Genomic DNA, 18,908 nt, shown 5'->3' with positions numbered 1-18,908 from the left:
AGTGATTTTAGTTGCTTAGTAAGATAAGCGATGTATTTTAATAACAAAAAAAATTTGAATTTAAAAGAGAGAAAAATTTTAAAAATTGAAAAAAAAAAAACCTTTAAAAATTCGGTTATAATCGTAAAATATTTCAAACAGGAAAACATTTCAACACTATCTTAAAATCTTGAAATGTTGTTAAGATTGTTTCAATCTTGAAATTAGTTACACATCACAGGTTTTTTCTATATAAATTTACAAGGTTTGACTTCAAGAATTAAAATCTCATTATTATTAATTATTCTTAATATTTTCTTTCAGAGATGGCTAAGGTATCAATGTTGTTTTCCTTTCTTCTGGGTTTGGTGCTCCTTTCCCAAGCACATGGAAGTGGAGAGAAGATTGGGTTTTATGAACTTAGAAGAGGAGATTTTGAGATGAGAGTTACGAATTATGGTGCTACCGTTCTATCTGTTGTGCTTCCTGATAGAAATGGTTTCTTCCCCTATCTAATTTTTCTTAATTGTCAGTTTTCAATTTTCATTATTTTTATTTAATATATTTAATAATAATTCTCGGTCACACTATAACTTAATAATTTTCTGCGCAGGAAATTTGGCTGATGTTGTTCTTGGTTACGATTCTATTAAGTCTTATGTGGTATTATACTATTCTGATGTTGTTCTTGGTTACGATCTATTATTGGCGAGCTAATTCATAAGCGGAAAAAAGTTAAAAAATTAAGTAATTAAAATAAAACGTGTTCTTTATGTGCCTTTGGTTCTCTATCACTTCCGATTCAATATTATTTTATTCTATATATCCAAGTTTCGTTGATTAATTGAATATTTAATTTTTTTAACTGATCTAATTTTATGGTGCTGCATTTTGAATGCTTTCTCAAAATCTAAAATGTGTTATAAAGTGATTACTACTCATTGTTACACACATAATCTGTGAAAGAGTAAGGTTAGATAATCAATTTTTTTAAAAATTATTTTACTTATGTTAAATTTAAATTTTAAATCATGAATTTTTAATCTGAAATCTTAATTGTAAAAATTAAAATTAATTTCTTATATTTTCTCTCTTTCCGTAATTCATAGAGGCAGTGAAATTTTGTTGTAGAATGATACAACTTACTTTGGAGGGCTTATCGGACGAGTGGCAAATAGAATCGGACATGCTGAATTCACTTTGGATGGCAAAACCTACAAATTGCCAGCTAATGATCATGGCAACACACTCCACGGTAATCATATATGTGCATTTTAATAATTATTATATGCATTCCGCTAGGGAGACAATAGATTATTTGTATAATGTATACAATGGGCGAATTACAAAATAAACATTCCCCACACTATTTAGTATTAGAGATAATAAACATCTTTCCAAAAGATTAAATTAATATTGGGATTCACTAAGAATCAAACTAATAGCATGTTATGATACCACTCATTCAAAAGCTTCAACTGATGAGAAAAAGTAACACTAATGTTTATATCTCTAATATTCTATAAACCTCCATTGTTCATATTGTACAAATATTCTATTGGCTACAATATTCTATTGGCTATTCCTACTTTCTCTTATTATATATAGCAATCAAAGGAGTTGCTCACTTATATATCAATTGTACAATTTCAATTCATATGTGTTGTCATCTTCTTAGGCGGTTTCAAAGGGTTCAATAATGTTATTTGGACTGTAACATCCTACAAGAGAGACAGCCACATAACATTCCACTACAACAGTTATGACAATGAGCAAGGTACGTAACTCATCCTTGAAATTTTAGGTAGAGTTCATGATTTAGAGTGTAATACTTTATTCAATGGTTAATCAATCTTTTATACATGTTTTTATTTAATCTAATTACTTATTAGTATGTTAAAAAAACAATTAATAAAAAATAATAGTGTTAAAAGCGAGCAAAATTTATTCTTTTTGATACGCATTTAGCCATCAAAATATTTTTATAAACATATATTAATAAAAAAGTCTAAATGTACTACTAGAATGTGTGTCGGTTAAAATTGTTGACCAATTTAAATAAAAATTGCTGGACCTAAATGTTTTTCAATAAAAAATATTGTGAAAAATAATATGATTTGGGAAGATAGTAGTAAGTATTGGCATCTATTATATATTAAATAAAAAACTCGCAATTGTTATTGTAGGATTTCCTGGAAAACTTGAGGTGGATGTGACTTACATGTTGATGGATACAAACAAATTGGTTGTGAAAATGATTGCAAAAGCAATAGACAAAGACACACCGGTGAACTTAGCACAGCATACATACTGGAATATGAGAGGCCATAACACGGGCGACGTTCTTTCGCACAGAGTTCAAATCTTCGCATCCAAAATCACTCCGGTCAACAAAAAACTCATCCCTACGGGAAAGCTTCAATCCGTGCAGGGCACTCCATACGACTTCCGTCGGCCAAAGGAAGTCGGAAAACAGATCGACGATCTGCCCGGTCTCTACGATATCAACTTCGCCGTAGACAGGAAAAGCAAGAAACACTTGAACAAAGTTGCCGTAGTGAGGGATCCAGTGTCCGGGAGGCAAATGGAGTTGTGGTCAAACCAGGTTGGAGTGCAGTTCTACACAAGTGGAATGTTGAATAACACCGTTGGAGGCAAGGATGGTGCTGTTTACAAAAAGCATGCTGGTATTGCTTTGGAGACACAGGGGTTTCCTGATTCTGTTAATCATCCGAATTTTCCTTCTCAAATTGTTCGTCCTGGACAGATTTATCAACACTACATGGTTTATAGGTTCACTGCTTATTAATTAAATGGAGAAAGTATGTTAGTATAAATGATATATAAAACTATAAATTACAAATTGGTTTGGTTCTTTTCGGTTTAATTATATGCAATTAGGATAAGGAGACTTTTTGTGCTTAGGTTCATGTTCATCACAGACTATATTCTTTTGTGATGCCTTACACTAAAAAAAATTGGTTGAGTATCGTCAAATTTAGTTTAAAATAACAAATAAAATTTACCAATAAATTTATTATCGTCGAATTTTTATTAAATAAATTTTTTATTGGAAATTATTTATTGTTAGATTTTTTCTTCTGACGATAGTTTGTGATAAAATTAGCGACAAATTTTACTATAAAAGTGACATAATTTTTCTAATAGTTACCATCGGATAATTTCCAACTTTGGCACCACATGTTATGATTCTATGCCATGTTGCCGCCAAATTTTTCTGCCGTCAAATTATTAAATTGAATAAATACTAAGTCGGATTTTTTCGACAGTAAATACGACCATAGCTTTATTTTTTTAGATCCGATATTCAACAATTAATAGTCAAATCCTAGTTAGTAAAAGTCAAAGAGTAATTTATCTGAAAACAATGATGTATATATAATGTAACATATTAAGTATATAGAATGAAAACTCGAAGAAATAAAATGTTATCAAATAAAACAAAATAAAGCCTTAATGACTACGGGTCCTGATAGTCATCGTCGTCATCATCTCTCTGGTCTTCTGAAGCGGCGGTTTAGGTGGTGTCGGTGCTTGTCCTGACTCCTACACAAAGGAAGAGGAGCCGCCTCTAGTAGCGCCACTGTCACTGGCGCGCATCTGCGCATTGTACACTGCCATTTGTCTTCACATCCGTTGAATCTGCTCCAGCTCCCACTTGAGCTCCTCCTTTAGGGACTCTGTCTTTGCATTGCGAGGATCCTGTTATATCTCTCCTCAGACTGATGCAGCTGCTGATCTTGGTCCTGAAGGCTCTAGGTGAGGCCAAGAATCTGCTCTCGCAAATCGATGACCTTGAGATCGGCAGGGCTGGTGGCTAAAGCAGATGAAGCTCTTAAGGTGGAGGTGCAGAGGTTGTCGGCGAAAAATGACCCCAACCTATAGTTATGATTCCTATATGACTTAGATGCGGTCTCACGCCACACCACATCAGGATCGACAATGGAAGTAGCGGAGTTGTTGTCGTCCTTCCCACTCTACTGATATTGCTGGGTCACGACCTACAACCTCTACGTGTAGGATTCTTACTGATGGTTTTCAGTGGCTAAAAGAAGCGGGGTTAAATCTTAGCCCCTTTTTCACTTCAGAACACTTGCTTGTCTTTGAAACAACTTCTGGTGATTTTTATCTCGTCCCTAGCCATGAGACTTTTCTTTTTGTCTCGTCACTTGGCACGAGATATTTTGCAGTTTTATCTCCTGGGCAGCAGAAACAGAAAATGGAGTAGAATAGAAGGAAAATAACACCCAGATATATCCTGGTTCAGTTGCTAAGTGCAGTGCAGCCTACATCTAGTCTCCATCACAACAATGATGGAATTTTACTATAATCAACTTTGATTACATACACCAATTCTCCCTAGGAACTACCCTTCCTATCTGGGACAAGTCCAGAGTTCTAAACCCAATCCTGAACTTGACTTGGTCACTGCCAAGCTTTCAACTGTAAAGTGCTAACCCAACTTACAAGGAGATTCCCACAGAATCATGAAACACAACACAGATGTACAAAGGAACTCTAAGGACATCTATGGCTTTTTCTTTTAATTTTTCACTCTCTGTCTTTTTCCGCTCTATGACTTTTTCATACAAACCTCACTGTTTGCCTTTTTCCATGAGACTCGAGACATGACAAAATTAAACAGAAAAATACAAAATAGAATACATTGAAGGAGAAGAACTTTTGTTAGCTCAGGTAGCTTTGAAAACTCTGTGCCTTGCACTCTCACCCTTTCTCCTTACTTCAACCCGTGCCTGTTCTCTCTTTTCATAGAAGAGGGAAGCCTCCACCTTTGAAGCCAAAAACCAAGCCAACTTCTTCTTCTCCATGCAAACCGGTTCGGCCAGAGAGAGAGAAGAGATAACCCATGCAAAACCCAACATGCAATTACCTCTAGTCCTTCCTTGGTCATCAATCTTCATCAATCCGAGCGCTCCATCCTTGGCTTGCTCTCCAAGATGAATTTCTGGCCCTTGATGCTTCATGATGATGATAGCTTCATCTGCTCCACTTTTGCTTCCTCCCTCACATAGCCACCCTAGCTACCTTCTGTGATGAGTGAACCCAAAAGCAGAGACAAGTCATCCCTCCAAGGATCTTCTCCTGGCTGGCCGAATCTCCTTCAACCATTTTTGGTATGGAGAAGCCAAGATCTCATCACAAAATCTTACCATAAGTGAATGAGAATTTTAGTCACAACATACTTTTTGTTTTCTTTTTCTTGCCATCATGGTGATGGTCTTTAGCTTGCTTCTAGCTTCATCTTGATAGCTTGTAAAAGCTTCCATGGTTGCTGTGATGAAAGTGACCGAAAGTGAGAAGCAAGTAGAAAGAGAAGAGAGAAAATATTCAATGGATTTGAACAATAATCAATGAATAAAGAGAGAGAATAAAAGTGAATTCAAGTTTTTCACTTCCCTTTGTTGAGTAGCGTGTAGTGTCATTAAAGCAATCAAATCAATTTCTCTCTCCTATTTTATGTTTCCAATACTAGCAAATTAAATTTTGAAATCTATTGAGAGAACGGGTGGTGTCCGTAGAAGCATGCAGCAAAGTATCAAAGAAATTGGGTTTCATCATATATTAAAAGAACAAGTTAATCATAGTATCCCAATTCCCTTTTAATTTTGGACTAGCCACCTTGTTGGGCATCAAATCTATTTTACTGGCCCAATATAACATTCAAGCCATATATTGTATATCGTATCACACAAGGCTGAATAAATTATTTTAACACAATTTCTACTTTGTTTTGCTTTTGTGCCCAATTCCCATAACCTGTAGGCAACAAAATTTATTAATTAGCAAATATGAAATAGAATTCAAATTAATAATTTTTGTAATCAATTATATTAATAATGTTTGATCATCATCAATTCAATTAGGAGTTTTCCAAACTCATCAATCTCCCCCTTAATGACAAACATTATTTAGAAAAAAATTGAAATGGAAAGAAATTAAACATTAGAGTATTGAGTACTCCCTTTGAAGATTAGTATTTCTCCCCCTTTCTAATTGTCACATGGCTCCCCCTAAATGTATGCTATTTTACCAAGGGAAGCTTTATACCTGTAACAATTTTTATCAAGTTTAAGGCAACAATGTTATTCAACATATTATATGTAGGATGTTGAATGGCTTGATTTATGAGCAAAATTTGAATGACAAACAAAACTCCTTTGTTATCAATAATTTGACTTTCTGCTCAAACACATACAAAACAATTAGTTACAAACAAAAATTTATGTTTCCTGAAATTGCTTTTCAAGCTATTTTGAAAAATTTTCCAATTCACAAATCAGAGCAAATTAATCATAGCAAGAAAAATATTTCTAATCAAGCATGATCATCTCAAAACATCTTAAAACATGAAAATTATTAGAATTTATTTACATATTACAGCTGCCAAAAATAAATTATTCTTAATCCAAAACACAACAATCATATTTACAAAGATAAAATAAATGCATCACATGCATCAAGCAGATTACCACAACAAGTAACTAAAACAATGGTGATCATAAATTCACAAAGGATTTTATCCCCTGTTTTCCCTGTTTGTCTTAATTTCAATGTTTCAACCAATTCTCCCCCTTTTGTCATCAATGGGGTCTTGCAAAATAAATAAAAAATAACATACAAAAGGCAGAATATTTGTTTTTCACCAAAACACAATGGTCAGCACACAGGTATTTGAGCAAATGACAATCAAAGTTCAAGTCGATTAATCCATTAACACAAAGTGCTCAAAACAGAGCCAGATCAGAGCATAAAATAGAGCAAAACAGGGCAACAAATTATACAAAGCAAAACAAGTTAATGAAACATAACAGTTTCAATTCAGCCATTTTTCTCTTCTCCCCCTTGTGTCATCAAGGAGGGACCCCGTACAAATGAGAAAAAAGTAATGCAGTCCATAATAATTCAAAACAAGTGAAAATAGTTCCACTGAGTCAAATACACAAAGAGTAAAATGACTGATCATTCAGCAATAGCAGCAACAGGGAGCAAACTTAGGCATTAGAATTTTCTTTTTAGATTCTAGAATATCATCTTCTTTCTCAAAAGGAGCCATGTCCTCATCAACTGAATCCAAATGCTTTAAGAGCAAGTTTACCCTTTCATGAAAATTTGGTGGGGCCCAAAATAATTAACTTTAGTTCAGTCTCCCCCTGTATCATGGCCCGTTCAACACATCCTGAAATTTGTCTCCTGCTTTCCTACGAGACAAGACTGAACAGAATAAGAAAATTTCAAAAGTTATCAATAGAACTCAAATTTATCATTCCCAAACTTTTTCTCAAAGTGTAGAATCTGTCTTCACAGAGGGGTTTTGTAAAAATGTCAGCAAGTTGGTCTTCAGATTTAACAAATTGAATATCAATAGTACCCTTTTGCACGTGTTCTCTAATGAAATGATATTTAATTTCAATGTGCTTTGTTCTTGAGTGCAGAACAGGATTTTTTTGAAATGTTTATAGCACTTATATTATCACAAAATAAGGGTATACTATTGATCTTTAATTTGTAATCTTCCAACTGCATTTTTAACCAAATTAATTGTGAACAACATGCAGATGCGGATATATATTCAGCTTCAGCTGTGGATAGAGCCACTGTGGCTTATTTTTTGCTTGACCACATGTTAAGTGAGCTTCCAAGGAAGCAACACATGCCGGATGTACTTCGTCTATCCACTCTATCTCCCGCATAATCTGCATCACAAAATCCTACTGCAAAAAAATCATCAGATTTTGGATACCATAAGCCATAATCACTAGTTCCCTTAATGTATCTAATGATGCGTTTAACAGCTGAAAGATGATATTCTTTTGGGTGAGATTGAAACCTTGAGCATACACCCACACTTTGAACAATATCCGGTCTAGAGGATGTTAGATACATGAGTGAACCAATCATTCCTTTATACCTTGTTTCATCCACATCTTTTCCATTATCATCCTTTTCAAGTTTAGTGTTAGGATGCATTGGTGTTCTCATTGGTTTAGAATTTTCTAGGCCAAATTTTTTGATAAGTTCTTTTGCATACTTTCCTTGGTGAATAAAAGTACCACTAGGAGTTTGTTTAATTTGGAGGCCAAGAAATAAAGTAAGCTCTCCCATTAAACTCATCTCAAACTCACTAGTCATGAGTTTTCCAAACTCTTCACACAAGGACTCATTGGCCGATCCAAACACAATGTCATCCACATAAACTTGAACTAGGAGAATATCATCATTAGATGCTTTAATAAATAAAGTAGTATCCGTGGTATCCCTTTGAAATTAATTTTCCAACAAGAAGGCATTAAGCCTTTCATACCAAGCTCTTGGAGCTTGTCTAAGGCCATAAAGAGCCTTAGAGAGTTTGAAAACATGGTTTGGAAAATCTTTATCTTCAAAACCGGGGGGGTTGTGCCACAAACACTTCTCTATCAATACAGCCATTAAGGAAAGCATATTTTACATCTATTTGAAACATTTTAAAACCCTTATGGACAGCATAGGCAAGAAGCAACCTAATTGCTTCCATTCTAGCTACTGGAGCAAAAGACTCATCAAAATCTATTCCCTCTTCTTGATCGTAACCTTGGGCCACTAATCTAGCCTTGTTACGAACAACTTGTCCATCCTCACCAAGTTTATTTTTAAAAACCCACTTAGTACCCGTTACCTTCTTACCATCCGGATGAGGTACTAGTGTCCAAACCTCATTCTTTTCGAATTGAGCAAGCTCTTCTTGCATGGCTTTGACCCATGATGGATCTTCAAGAGCTTGTTTCACATTGTTGGGCTCCATTTGTGACAAGAAGGCAAGATTGCTTGGTTCGGATTGCCTTTTGGTTGAGGATCATGTTGTTACACCTTGAGAGGGATCACCAATGATAAAATCATGAGGATAACCCCTCATGGACTTCCATTTTCTAGGCTTCCGGAGTGGTGTTGAACTTTGATGAGCTTCTGTGAGTCTCACTGTTTCAGTTTCTTGTGCTGCCTTAGGAGATAAAATGGAAATATCTCCTCCAATCTGACAAGACAAAATTGGACTGGCAGATTCTTCATTTTGAGCAGATTTGGGATTTTCATCACTGGTTTCCTTGACAACTTCTTCACAATCTATGTCATCATCTATCACAGTACTGGAAATTGAATTAGAATCACAAAAAGTCACATGTATAGATTCCTCTATGGTCCTATATTCTTTGAGATAAATCCTATAGGCCTTGCTAGTAGTGGAATATCCGACAAACATTCCCTCATATGATTTTGGATCAAATTTACCAAAATTTTCTTTGTTGTTAAGTACAAAATATTTGCATCAAAAAACATGAAAATACTTAAGATTTAGAGGGGTTCCTTTCCATAGTTCATAAGGAGTTTTCTTCAACCCTTTTCTAATTATTGTCCTATTCAAAATATAGCATGATGTATTTACAGCTTCAGTCCATAAGAATTTTGGAACCTCATTCTCACATAACATAGCCCTAGTCATCTCTTGAAGGCTTCTATTCCTTCTTTCAACAACCCCATTTTGTTGAGGTGTTCTAGGGCATGAAAAATTATAAGCAATTCCAAAATCATCACAGAATTTTTCAAAATCTTAGTTTTCAAATTCCTTTCCGTGATCACTTCTCAAATGGGCTATCTTTAAATTCCTTTTCATTTTAAGTCTAGTGTCAGTTCTTAAGTTTGGTGTTCTTTGTGTGTTCTTTATTTTCTTTAAATTTTTGAATTGTCCTTAAGTGTTCTTTCTTGGTATTCAAGTTGCTCTTGTTTCTTTTCTTGTTTTGATCTTAAAATTTTTTAAGTTTGGTGTCTTTTGGTGTTTTTCTTTTTAATTTTCGAAAAAGCTAGCGTCTTTGATCTAAAAATTTTAAGTTTGGTGTCTTTTTGTTGTTTTTCTCTTTCTTCATTAATCCAAAAAATAAAAAATAAAAAATATCTTTTCAATCTTGATTCAAAAATTTTGAAAATATTGTTCCTTTTCTTATCTTAATTTTAAAAATTTTTAAGTTTGTTGTCTTCTTGTTAGTAAAGTCAAATTTCAAATTTTGAAATCTTATCTTTTTAAATCTTTTCTTTTAATTTGATTATTTCTTATCTTATCTTTCTTTTAAATTTTAAAATTCAAAATTTTTTCAAATCTTTATCTTATCTTTGGTTTATCTTTCTTTAAATTTTAAATCATTATCTTATCTTATCTAAAGTTTAAATTTCAAATTCAAGATTCAAAATTTAAAATTCAAATTTCAAAATCTTATCCTAATTCAAATTCAATTTTTAAAATTTAAAATTCAAAATTCAAATTTCAAATTTCAAAATCAAATCTTTTTCAAATTTTCTATTTTATCTTATTTTCAAATCTTTCTTAATTAGTTACTTATTTTCTCTTCTTTTTCAAAACTTCCTAACTAATTCCTCTCTCTTCTGTTTTCGAAAACTTCTTACCTACTTCTCTTTCTTCTTTTTCGAAGATCATCTATCTGATTTTAAAATCTTTTTAGTTAATTAGCTTTTATTTTTGAATTTAATTAATAAATAAAAATAAAAACAAAACATTTTAATTTTAGTTCCCTTTTTTACTTCTTAATATCCAATTTCTCCTACCTTTCTTCACCATGAATCCAAATGGGAATGAATAGTTCAGAAGAATTTTGGGATCCTATATGGACCCTACTCCTGACTTCTATGGGAGAAGTATCAGTATACTTCCTATTGGAGCAAGTAATTTTGAGCTAAATTTTTAGCTCATTATTCTGGTGCAGCAAAACTGTTAGTATTCTGGACTTCCACAGGAAGAGCCTACTGAGTTTCTGGAAAAAATTTTACGAATTGCTGACACAGTACACGCTGAGAAAGTGGATCAAGATGTCTACAGACTGCTACTCTTTTCCTTTTCTATAAGAGATCAAGCAAAGAGTTGGTTAGATAACCAACCCAAATCTAGCTTGAAAACATGGAAGCGGCTAGTAAATAAGTTTCTGAATCAATACTTTCCCCCAAGGAAGTTAACCCAGTTAAGGTTGGACATCCAAGGCTTCAAGCAAGAGAATAATGAATCTCTTCAAGATGCCTGGAGGAGGTATAGAAGAATGCTAAGAAAATGCCCCACTGAAATATTTTCAGAATGGGTGCAATTAGACATCTTCTATTACGACCTAACAGACATAGCTTTTCTGGAATTACAGAAGTCCAAATGGCATGCTCTTAATGTCTTTGGAAAGCTAACATTCAGGGCTTTCCAAAAATATATAATAGTCTATAATTTGTTTCGGAAATGAAGGCCCAAAATTGGCATTCAACGCCAGCCACTAGCCTCATTCCTGGCGTCCAGCGCCCACAAGGGAGAAACTGGAGTTCAACGTCCAAAAGGGGGTTTCTAGCCAGCGTTCAATGCCCCTAAGGGACATTAGCACGTGGGAGACACTCAAGCTCAGCCCAAACACTCACAAAGTGGGTCCCAAAAGTGGATTTTGCACTCCTAAGTCTAGTCTATCATATTTCTGTAAACCATAGTCATTAGATTAGTATATATAGGAGAAGATCACCCATGTTTAGGATTTTCTTCCTTCCCCATTATTTTCGAACACTATTATGTAGAGTATGAGTCACTAACCTCTTAAGTTTAAGGTTAGGAGCTCTGTTGAGTTTCATGGATCAATAATATTACTGTTTTCATTCAATATGTTTGATTCTATTCTCTTATGCAACCTCGTTCTTCATCTTATGAATTGAGGGTGACCCATGACAATCACCCTTGTTCTACTTTGGTTCTATGCGATTCCTGACCCTAGCGTTGAACTAAAGCTAGAGATTTCATTGTGGATTCGTATAGAGTATCTGAGCAACTTTGGATATGTGACATACAATCCCGTTGACTATGGGTACGTGAAGTCTCTGTGGCGTTAAGACTAGAATCAAAAAAGTGGCACTTTCTGATCCGAAAGATCTACCTTGTTTGTGGCACCTTGAGTAGGATCGTGAAGGAGAGTGGACTGCTTAGAGCTTCATCTTCTGCTACAGTGAGAAACCTAGAGGTGGCTTGATAAGAGGACATGAGTCATCTCAACGTGGTGGATTATTGTATTGGAGGAGGTTAACTTGATGAGAGGACATGGGTTAATCACTTACGGCTACCATTGAAGGAATCAGAAGGTTATTGAAGAAGACAGTAAGAAAAGTTAATCCAGAAAGACAAAACATCTCCGAAGCCTTAACCATTCTATCACCATTGAATTCCTATCTATCTAGTAACGTTTATTTATTTATTTATTTTGTTTTATACTTTTTCCGTGACAACTCATAATTTTCTATCCGCCTAACTAAGATCTGCAAGGTGTCCACTGCTTGCTCAAAATAACAATCTTCGTGGGATCGACCCTGACTCACCTCAAGTATTACTTGGACGACCCGGTATACTTGCCGGTCTATCTGTGCGAATTTTGTGGAACCAGTTTCATGCACCACCAGTTTGAGTATTTTTTTTTTGTTAAGAACCTCGTTGTCTTTCTAGGTAATTGTCAGGAGCCGTTTAGAATTTTTCTCTTCTTTTAAAATTACTTTATCTTCAATAGGTCAACAACTTACATTCTATATCCCAAGGATCATAATGCCTCAAGCAAAGTCACCCTCATCCTTGATATTACATAATTAAGATACTTGAGAAGAGAACATTGAAATTTAGTAACTTTAACTTTCGCTAATTAAATTTACCCACAATTTAGAAAAATATTTTATGATTCCTACGAATCTAACCAACCTCTTATTCCACAAGTCTTCAATCCACAACATCAATTAAAATTCAATTAATTTTACCAAATCTCATAAACATAATATCAAATTAAAAAAAATGCAATAATATATCCAAAGCTCAATTCTCCCTTATCAAATTAAAGAACCAAAGTTCTTTGGACATTTTGATTTTACAAGTAGCGTTGCCTAATTTTCCAAGTATGAGTCTTATAAACATAATATCAACAAGTATGAGTCTCATATGAACCACCATTCTGCATTAATTCACTTAAAGATAAAATAAGAAATTTCTAGCAGCAGATCAAAATTTTCAATACTTTCAATAACTTAGGTAATTATTGCTAAATAAACTAAGACATACATAATTTAACAAGAAGTAGAAAATTAAAAATTCATGGATTGAAACTCAAGAAGAAAATATTAAAATAAAATTAATCCATAAATATTTATCTTAATAAATATAAAGGTATTGAATCCATAAATTTTCATTGTTGATTTTGAACCTATATCAAAATTATCTTTGTAAGAGAAAATAATCACTCATTAGATCAATCTTGTTATAAGACTCATCACTTATAATAAAAAGTTTTATTCAACAGTAATGTTCACTTTCCCCTTTCTTAAAAATTCACTTCTAAACTTAAAATTAAAAAAAATCTTAAACCCTAAATCTGAAATATAAATGTAACATACATAAATTATTTTTTAATAAAAGAAACCTCTTAAGTCTATACTCATCGTCAATATAATTTATACTAGAAAGTTAAAACCTTTAGAATACATATAACAAGTACTCATTCTAAAAATACAAATCATCAAATTAATCTCTATAAGAAAGCTCTGACGAGCAGCAATGACAGTAGCGGGGACACAATAAACCACGCGATACAAGGAGTTCCAACACAGTCCATAAGGAGTTCCAACACAGTCCATATAGTTTTTGGAGGCTATGAGAGAGAGAGAGAGAGAGAGAGAGTTTTGAATTTAGGACAAGTTTACCGTCGAATTTACTAGCGGATAAATCCGACAATAATGCATTGTAGGTCACCAAAATGCCGCGTTCTACTAATTGAGTTATCCACAGGTAAATTCGACACTAACGTTCACGTCTATTTTTCCCGTTTTTCTTTTAATTATTACTAGCAAATTTACTGTCAGATACACAAATTCGCCAATAATATTTTCAGTTGACGAATTTAATGCTACGTCTGTCAGAAAATTTGACACTAATCTACGACACTAAATCTAACAAAAAAATCTAATGATATTTAACATTTTTTTTATAGTGCCTTCTAAGTTAATAGACATAATTTTTTGTTTTTGAGTTACAAAATTTTTAAGATGGTGATTTCATTAAATTCGTTTGTTTAGTTAATTTAATACATAATAAATATAAATTAATGATTCCTATTTTTATTAATATAGTCATGTATGTAATTAGGTATTGGATAAAGTAATATTTTGTGTCAAATATTGTAGGTAAATATTAATATTATTTTATATTTTTTTTAATCTTATTTTACCATTAATTCAATAATTTGGTTCATATGATTATTAGTTTTCTAGTTCAATATCACCTTTTTTTTTCCAAAGGAATATGACTATTAAATATGAACAAAATCCAACTTCTTTCACTGGAAACTTATATTATAAAATACAATGGCATGATTGTCAAATGGATATGATAGGAGAGATTTCGTGAATTGAATCAGATATGGTTAAAATCTAGATTCAATCTCATCGGATTTGATTTAATCGGATATTGAATATATTTATAAAATATAAAATTTATTAAAAAGTTTATTTTTATAAAAAAAATTTATTCTTTTAAATTTGTGTATTCTTAAATATTATTAAACTAATTTTTTTAAACAAAAAGTTAAAATAATACAACATATATATGAATAAAAATTATGAATTAAAATAAAATATAAACGCAACATATATATTTTTATTTATTTATTTATTTATTATTTAATATAAATATATGGATATGTAGCTTAAATCTGCGAAAACAGACGTGATATCTACGATTGGATTCCATTATAGTGCGATCGGATCCAAATCAATTTGACATTCTACGAATTGAATCACATTCGTAATTTGCAGATAAATACGAATAAATACTGCAAATTTATTAATATCCAAGGAAGAATTAGTGATAAACAAATATCCGAGACTATGAAGAAATTTCTAGTCTCTATAGGTAAGAAAGTAAAAGTCTTGGAGTGCTTACCACTTGCAACACAATCCAAAAAAATGCTAACGAATGTAACCTACGTAAATATATTTACAAGTTACAACGAACAAGAATTTTACAGAATGAAGATATACAAATTCGGTTTTTTTTTTTTTTTTTGCCATTTTCAAAGTCTGTAAAATATACCAGACTCATACCAAATGAATTATATAATATATGACATCGATATTGACATTAAAAAAAAGAGTGTCTGAATCATTAATAATGCTGCGTGGGTTGCAAGAGGGGTGACCCGCCGGTGTTGTATGGTGAATAATAATTATCATTATTACTATTATTATATCTTAAAGGGGATAAAACCAATTGATTAGGGGCTCTGGGTAACCTTGGGCTTGATGAGATGGGCCTAGTCTTGGCCCTATGTGAGTGGTTATTACTAGTTAGCGGAAGCCTTTCTAAAGTAGATAAAATATCAAGCATCTGAGGCCTGAACTTGGGCTCACTAATGCATTGCAAAGAAAGAAGAGCAACTATATAAGCTGCCCTTTGTGAGTATTGTCCTGCTAACTTAGTGTCCATGATCCTGAACAACTTCCTCCTATCACCCAAATAGGGTTTTGCCCATTCCACAAGATTATGTTCCATCCCAGATTTTGTTACCTCAATTGCACGCCTTCCAGTTAGTAATTCCAATAGTACTACTCCAAAACTATACACGTCACATTTTGTAGTTAGCCGACCTGGAAAGGGGTCCAAAACAAATAATCAATAGCATAATAAAAGTCAGGAAAGAGTTTTTAGGATATTAAAAATAGCATTGTTCGAGTTATTTTAACTATTAATCTCAATAATAAAATATTTACATGATTAAGATTGATGATTAAAACTATTAAAACATCAGTATTTATAATATATTTGAAAATTTTCTAAAGAAAAAGTTTAGAGGCCAGCAATTTTATTTCTTTTTAGAAAAAGACTAGGAGGTTAAAACTTTTAGCATAAAGACAAAGAGAAATGGCTGGTGTTGATTCGAATGTAAGGCAAAAACAAAAAAAAGTTGTTGATGAGCGAAAATTTCTAAATTTTTTTACTCAATGATAAAATCTAATGAGTAGTATTAGAGTCAAAATCTGAATTGAAATAAAAATTTTAGTCGATACCAGATAGAGTGGAGATTATTTACCAGCATTGCCATATAGGATATGAATGATATGCATGGAACTATACAAATTTTGGAAGAAAAGATGAAACCTACCTGTAAGGATATATTCAGGAGCAGCATAACCTACAGTGCCCAAGACTTGAGTAGAAACATGACTTAGATCACCAATGGGCCCTGCTTTCGCCAATCCAAAATCTGAAAGTTTTGCATTAAATTCCTGCATTTAATTAATCAGTAAATCTTAATTAGTTGAAGTACTACACAGGATACTCAACTCAGAGCTAATGAAATGGGCATACATACATATCAGAAATGTTTGAAAAATAATAAAAATTAATCTAAATATAATAAATATGTAATTTTAGATGTTATATACATAAAATTATAGATATTAAATTAAATAAAATAATTTTGGATTATTGTCTCCCTAATATTATTGATGTCCATACCAAATCTAATAAAATATTAGAAGTCTTGAAGTCTCGGTAGATGACTTGTTGCTCAGATTCATGTAAGAAGGTTAGTCCTCTAGCAGCATCAATAGCAACTTTCATTCTTGTTGTCCAAGGAAGCGTTTCATTCCCCTCTACATCCAATATTCAATCTTCTATATTAAATATGGACCAAGCTAATATTTATGTGATATTTTAGTAGTAATTAAGCATCAACAACCAACATACTATGAAATAGGTGATTTTCTAAGCTTCCTTTTGGCATGTATTCATACACCAGAAGCCGATTATCCCCTTCAAAACAGTATCCAATAAGTCTCACTAGATTTGGATGATGAAGTTGTCCAAGATGATTTACTTCACTCTGTAAATTATGCATGAAAATTCTATATAATTTGGTGATTCATTTTAAACTAAATTAAGATGTTTACTCTCGTACAGAATAAAATTGTGCAGAAAATATAAAAAAATGATCAATTATGTGAATTTTATCACTTTTTTTAAATAAAATATAATTTCATTATCAATTATGTCAATACTCTGTATTCTGTATTATTTACTCTGTATGTGAGTAATGCCCGTGAATTAATACGTAGCAATTAATAAGCAACCTACCAACCACTCCTTATGACCTTGAAAACCTTGAGGTTTAAGCTTCTTTACAGCTACAGCAACAGTTCCAGTTCCAAAGACAGGGTCAAATGAATGAGCATTAATCCATCCCTTATAAACATAACCAAATCCACCTTCTCCTATTAGATTTTCATTATCAAAGTTTCCAGTAACATTCTTAAGATCATTGAATGTGAAGGATTTTAAATGAGGGGATGAAATTAGTAGTATATCGCCTTCAGATCTTGATGTTGCTAGAACAATCTCATCATCTTTACCATAATCATCATCATCAACGTGTTGTATTGGTGGTGGTGGTAACAATAATGTGCTTCTTTTTCTATAATAACCTCCTTTTGTAGCACCTGCAAAATAATTTTTTTATTACTATTAAATCAATAAATAGAACAAAATAAAGCCAAAAACAAATACAAGATCAGAAGCTTAACATTAACATCAAAAGGTTAAAATCAACACATTATGTAACACAATCAAAACATACAACTAGTCCTGAAATATTAACGAGAAATTGGAAATTGAAACAAAAACACACATACACAATAATAACCTATCAATTTCTTCCGTAACACCAAAAGCATAACCTAACTATTGTATATATGCATGATATATATTCAGTTACGTACCTATTAATTTGAAATTAAAGCACATAATAGACAAAAAACAAAGTAATGGACGTACCTATAGGATTATTTGGGTATGGCGTGGTGATATCAGAACTTTCTCGAATGCAATTTCCCATTAAAAAAAGAAAAAAATTCTTGAATAATCAGCGTAGCAAATACGAGTAAGAATCCATCTTAAATTTCATGCATGCAACATTTCATCTATGGTTATGATTCTCGTGCATTTATTGTCCTTCTCCATCCCTTCTTAAATTTCCAGAAAAGGCAAAGACGAAAACATAGAATAATGATAATATTTCATTGTATTTTTTTTCATATAATAAGCTATAAATAAACATATATCTATTAACATATTAAATATATGGACGCAAAATGTTTTATTATTGATAGAGAAATTTTGTGATCTATTTCGATATAAGCAGGGATGGACCCACACACAAGTACGTGGGCGTATTTAGCCCGATAAAATTTTAGGGAAAAAAACGTATACACAAGTCTTAAATATATGTGTATATAGGCGATGGATTCTTTATTCCTATTTTTTTTAGGAGTATGATTAACCATCATCAAAATAATTATAAAATATATATTAATTTTTTTTGAAAAAACTAAAAATTAGAAATTGATCCCTCTAATTTTTGCTTTTTACACTTTTTTTCTTTTAATTTTTGATTAAGAGAAGAGAGTCATTTGATCTGCTAGAGTTTTTTCTCCAATTTCAATCACTGCCATTCTCTCAATCTCTTTTTCTACTGTATCTCTCGCTCGCTTATCCTCGCTGCAACACGCCTCAGATGACGATGCAACCTGCTTTCGCTGCCACGCAACCTGCTTCTGCCGCCGCCGCACAAGACGCTGCCTCAACGCTTGGAGATTAGTTAATCATTATGTCTTTTCAATTCATCATTTCGTATGTTTTTTTTTTTTGGTTGATAATAGTGATGATATTGCTGTGCTACTCAGTAGTTAGGAGGAATGTTATTGCCATGAAAACGAAACAAAATTGAGTGTAAAGGCCAATTAAATTGTTGGTGGATATTTGAGAAAAATTACTAGCCATTTATAACATTGTTTGTGTAAAGAGA

General features: G+C 32.5%; 2 protein-coding genes across 2 annotated transcripts; one reads left to right on the top strand and one right to left on the bottom strand.

The window, feature by feature from the left end:
* The first annotated feature begins 305 nt into the window (after nt 1–305).
* Nucleotides 306–2,788, top strand: LOC107471733 (uncharacterized). The gene is made up of 5 exons (XM_016091228.3): nt 306–477; nt 593–642; nt 1,111–1,234; nt 1,658–1,756; nt 2,166–2,788. Exons 1-5 carry the CDS (start codon nt 306–308, stop codon nt 2,786–2,788), a joined length of 1,068 nt encoding a protein of 355 aa, XP_015946714.1.
* A 4,389-nt stretch (nt 2,789–7,177) lies between these two features.
* Nucleotides 7,178–17,939, bottom strand: LOC107470619 (probable serine/threonine-protein kinase PBL18). The gene is made up of 8 exons (XM_021142022.2): nt 17,879–17,939; nt 17,183–17,544; nt 16,796–16,931; nt 16,565–16,701; nt 16,209–16,332; nt 15,339–15,693; nt 8,905–9,140; nt 7,178–7,233 (listed from the first exon to the last, which is right to left on the bottom strand). Exons 1-8 carry the CDS (start codon nt 17,937–17,939, stop codon nt 7,178–7,180), a joined length of 1,467 nt encoding a protein of 488 aa, XP_020997681.2.
* Nucleotides 17,940–18,908: the final 969 nt, after the last annotated feature.

Source organism: Arachis duranensis, chromosome 1 (assembly GCF_000817695.3).
Source record: "Arachis duranensis cultivar V14167 chromosome 1, aradu.V14167.gnm2.J7QH, whole genome shotgun sequence".
NCBI lineage: Eukaryota > Viridiplantae > Streptophyta > Magnoliopsida > Fabales > Fabaceae > Arachis > Arachis duranensis.
The sequence above is the reverse complement of the archived record's forward strand: the minus strand, read 5'-3'. Positions and strand labels throughout refer to the sequence as shown.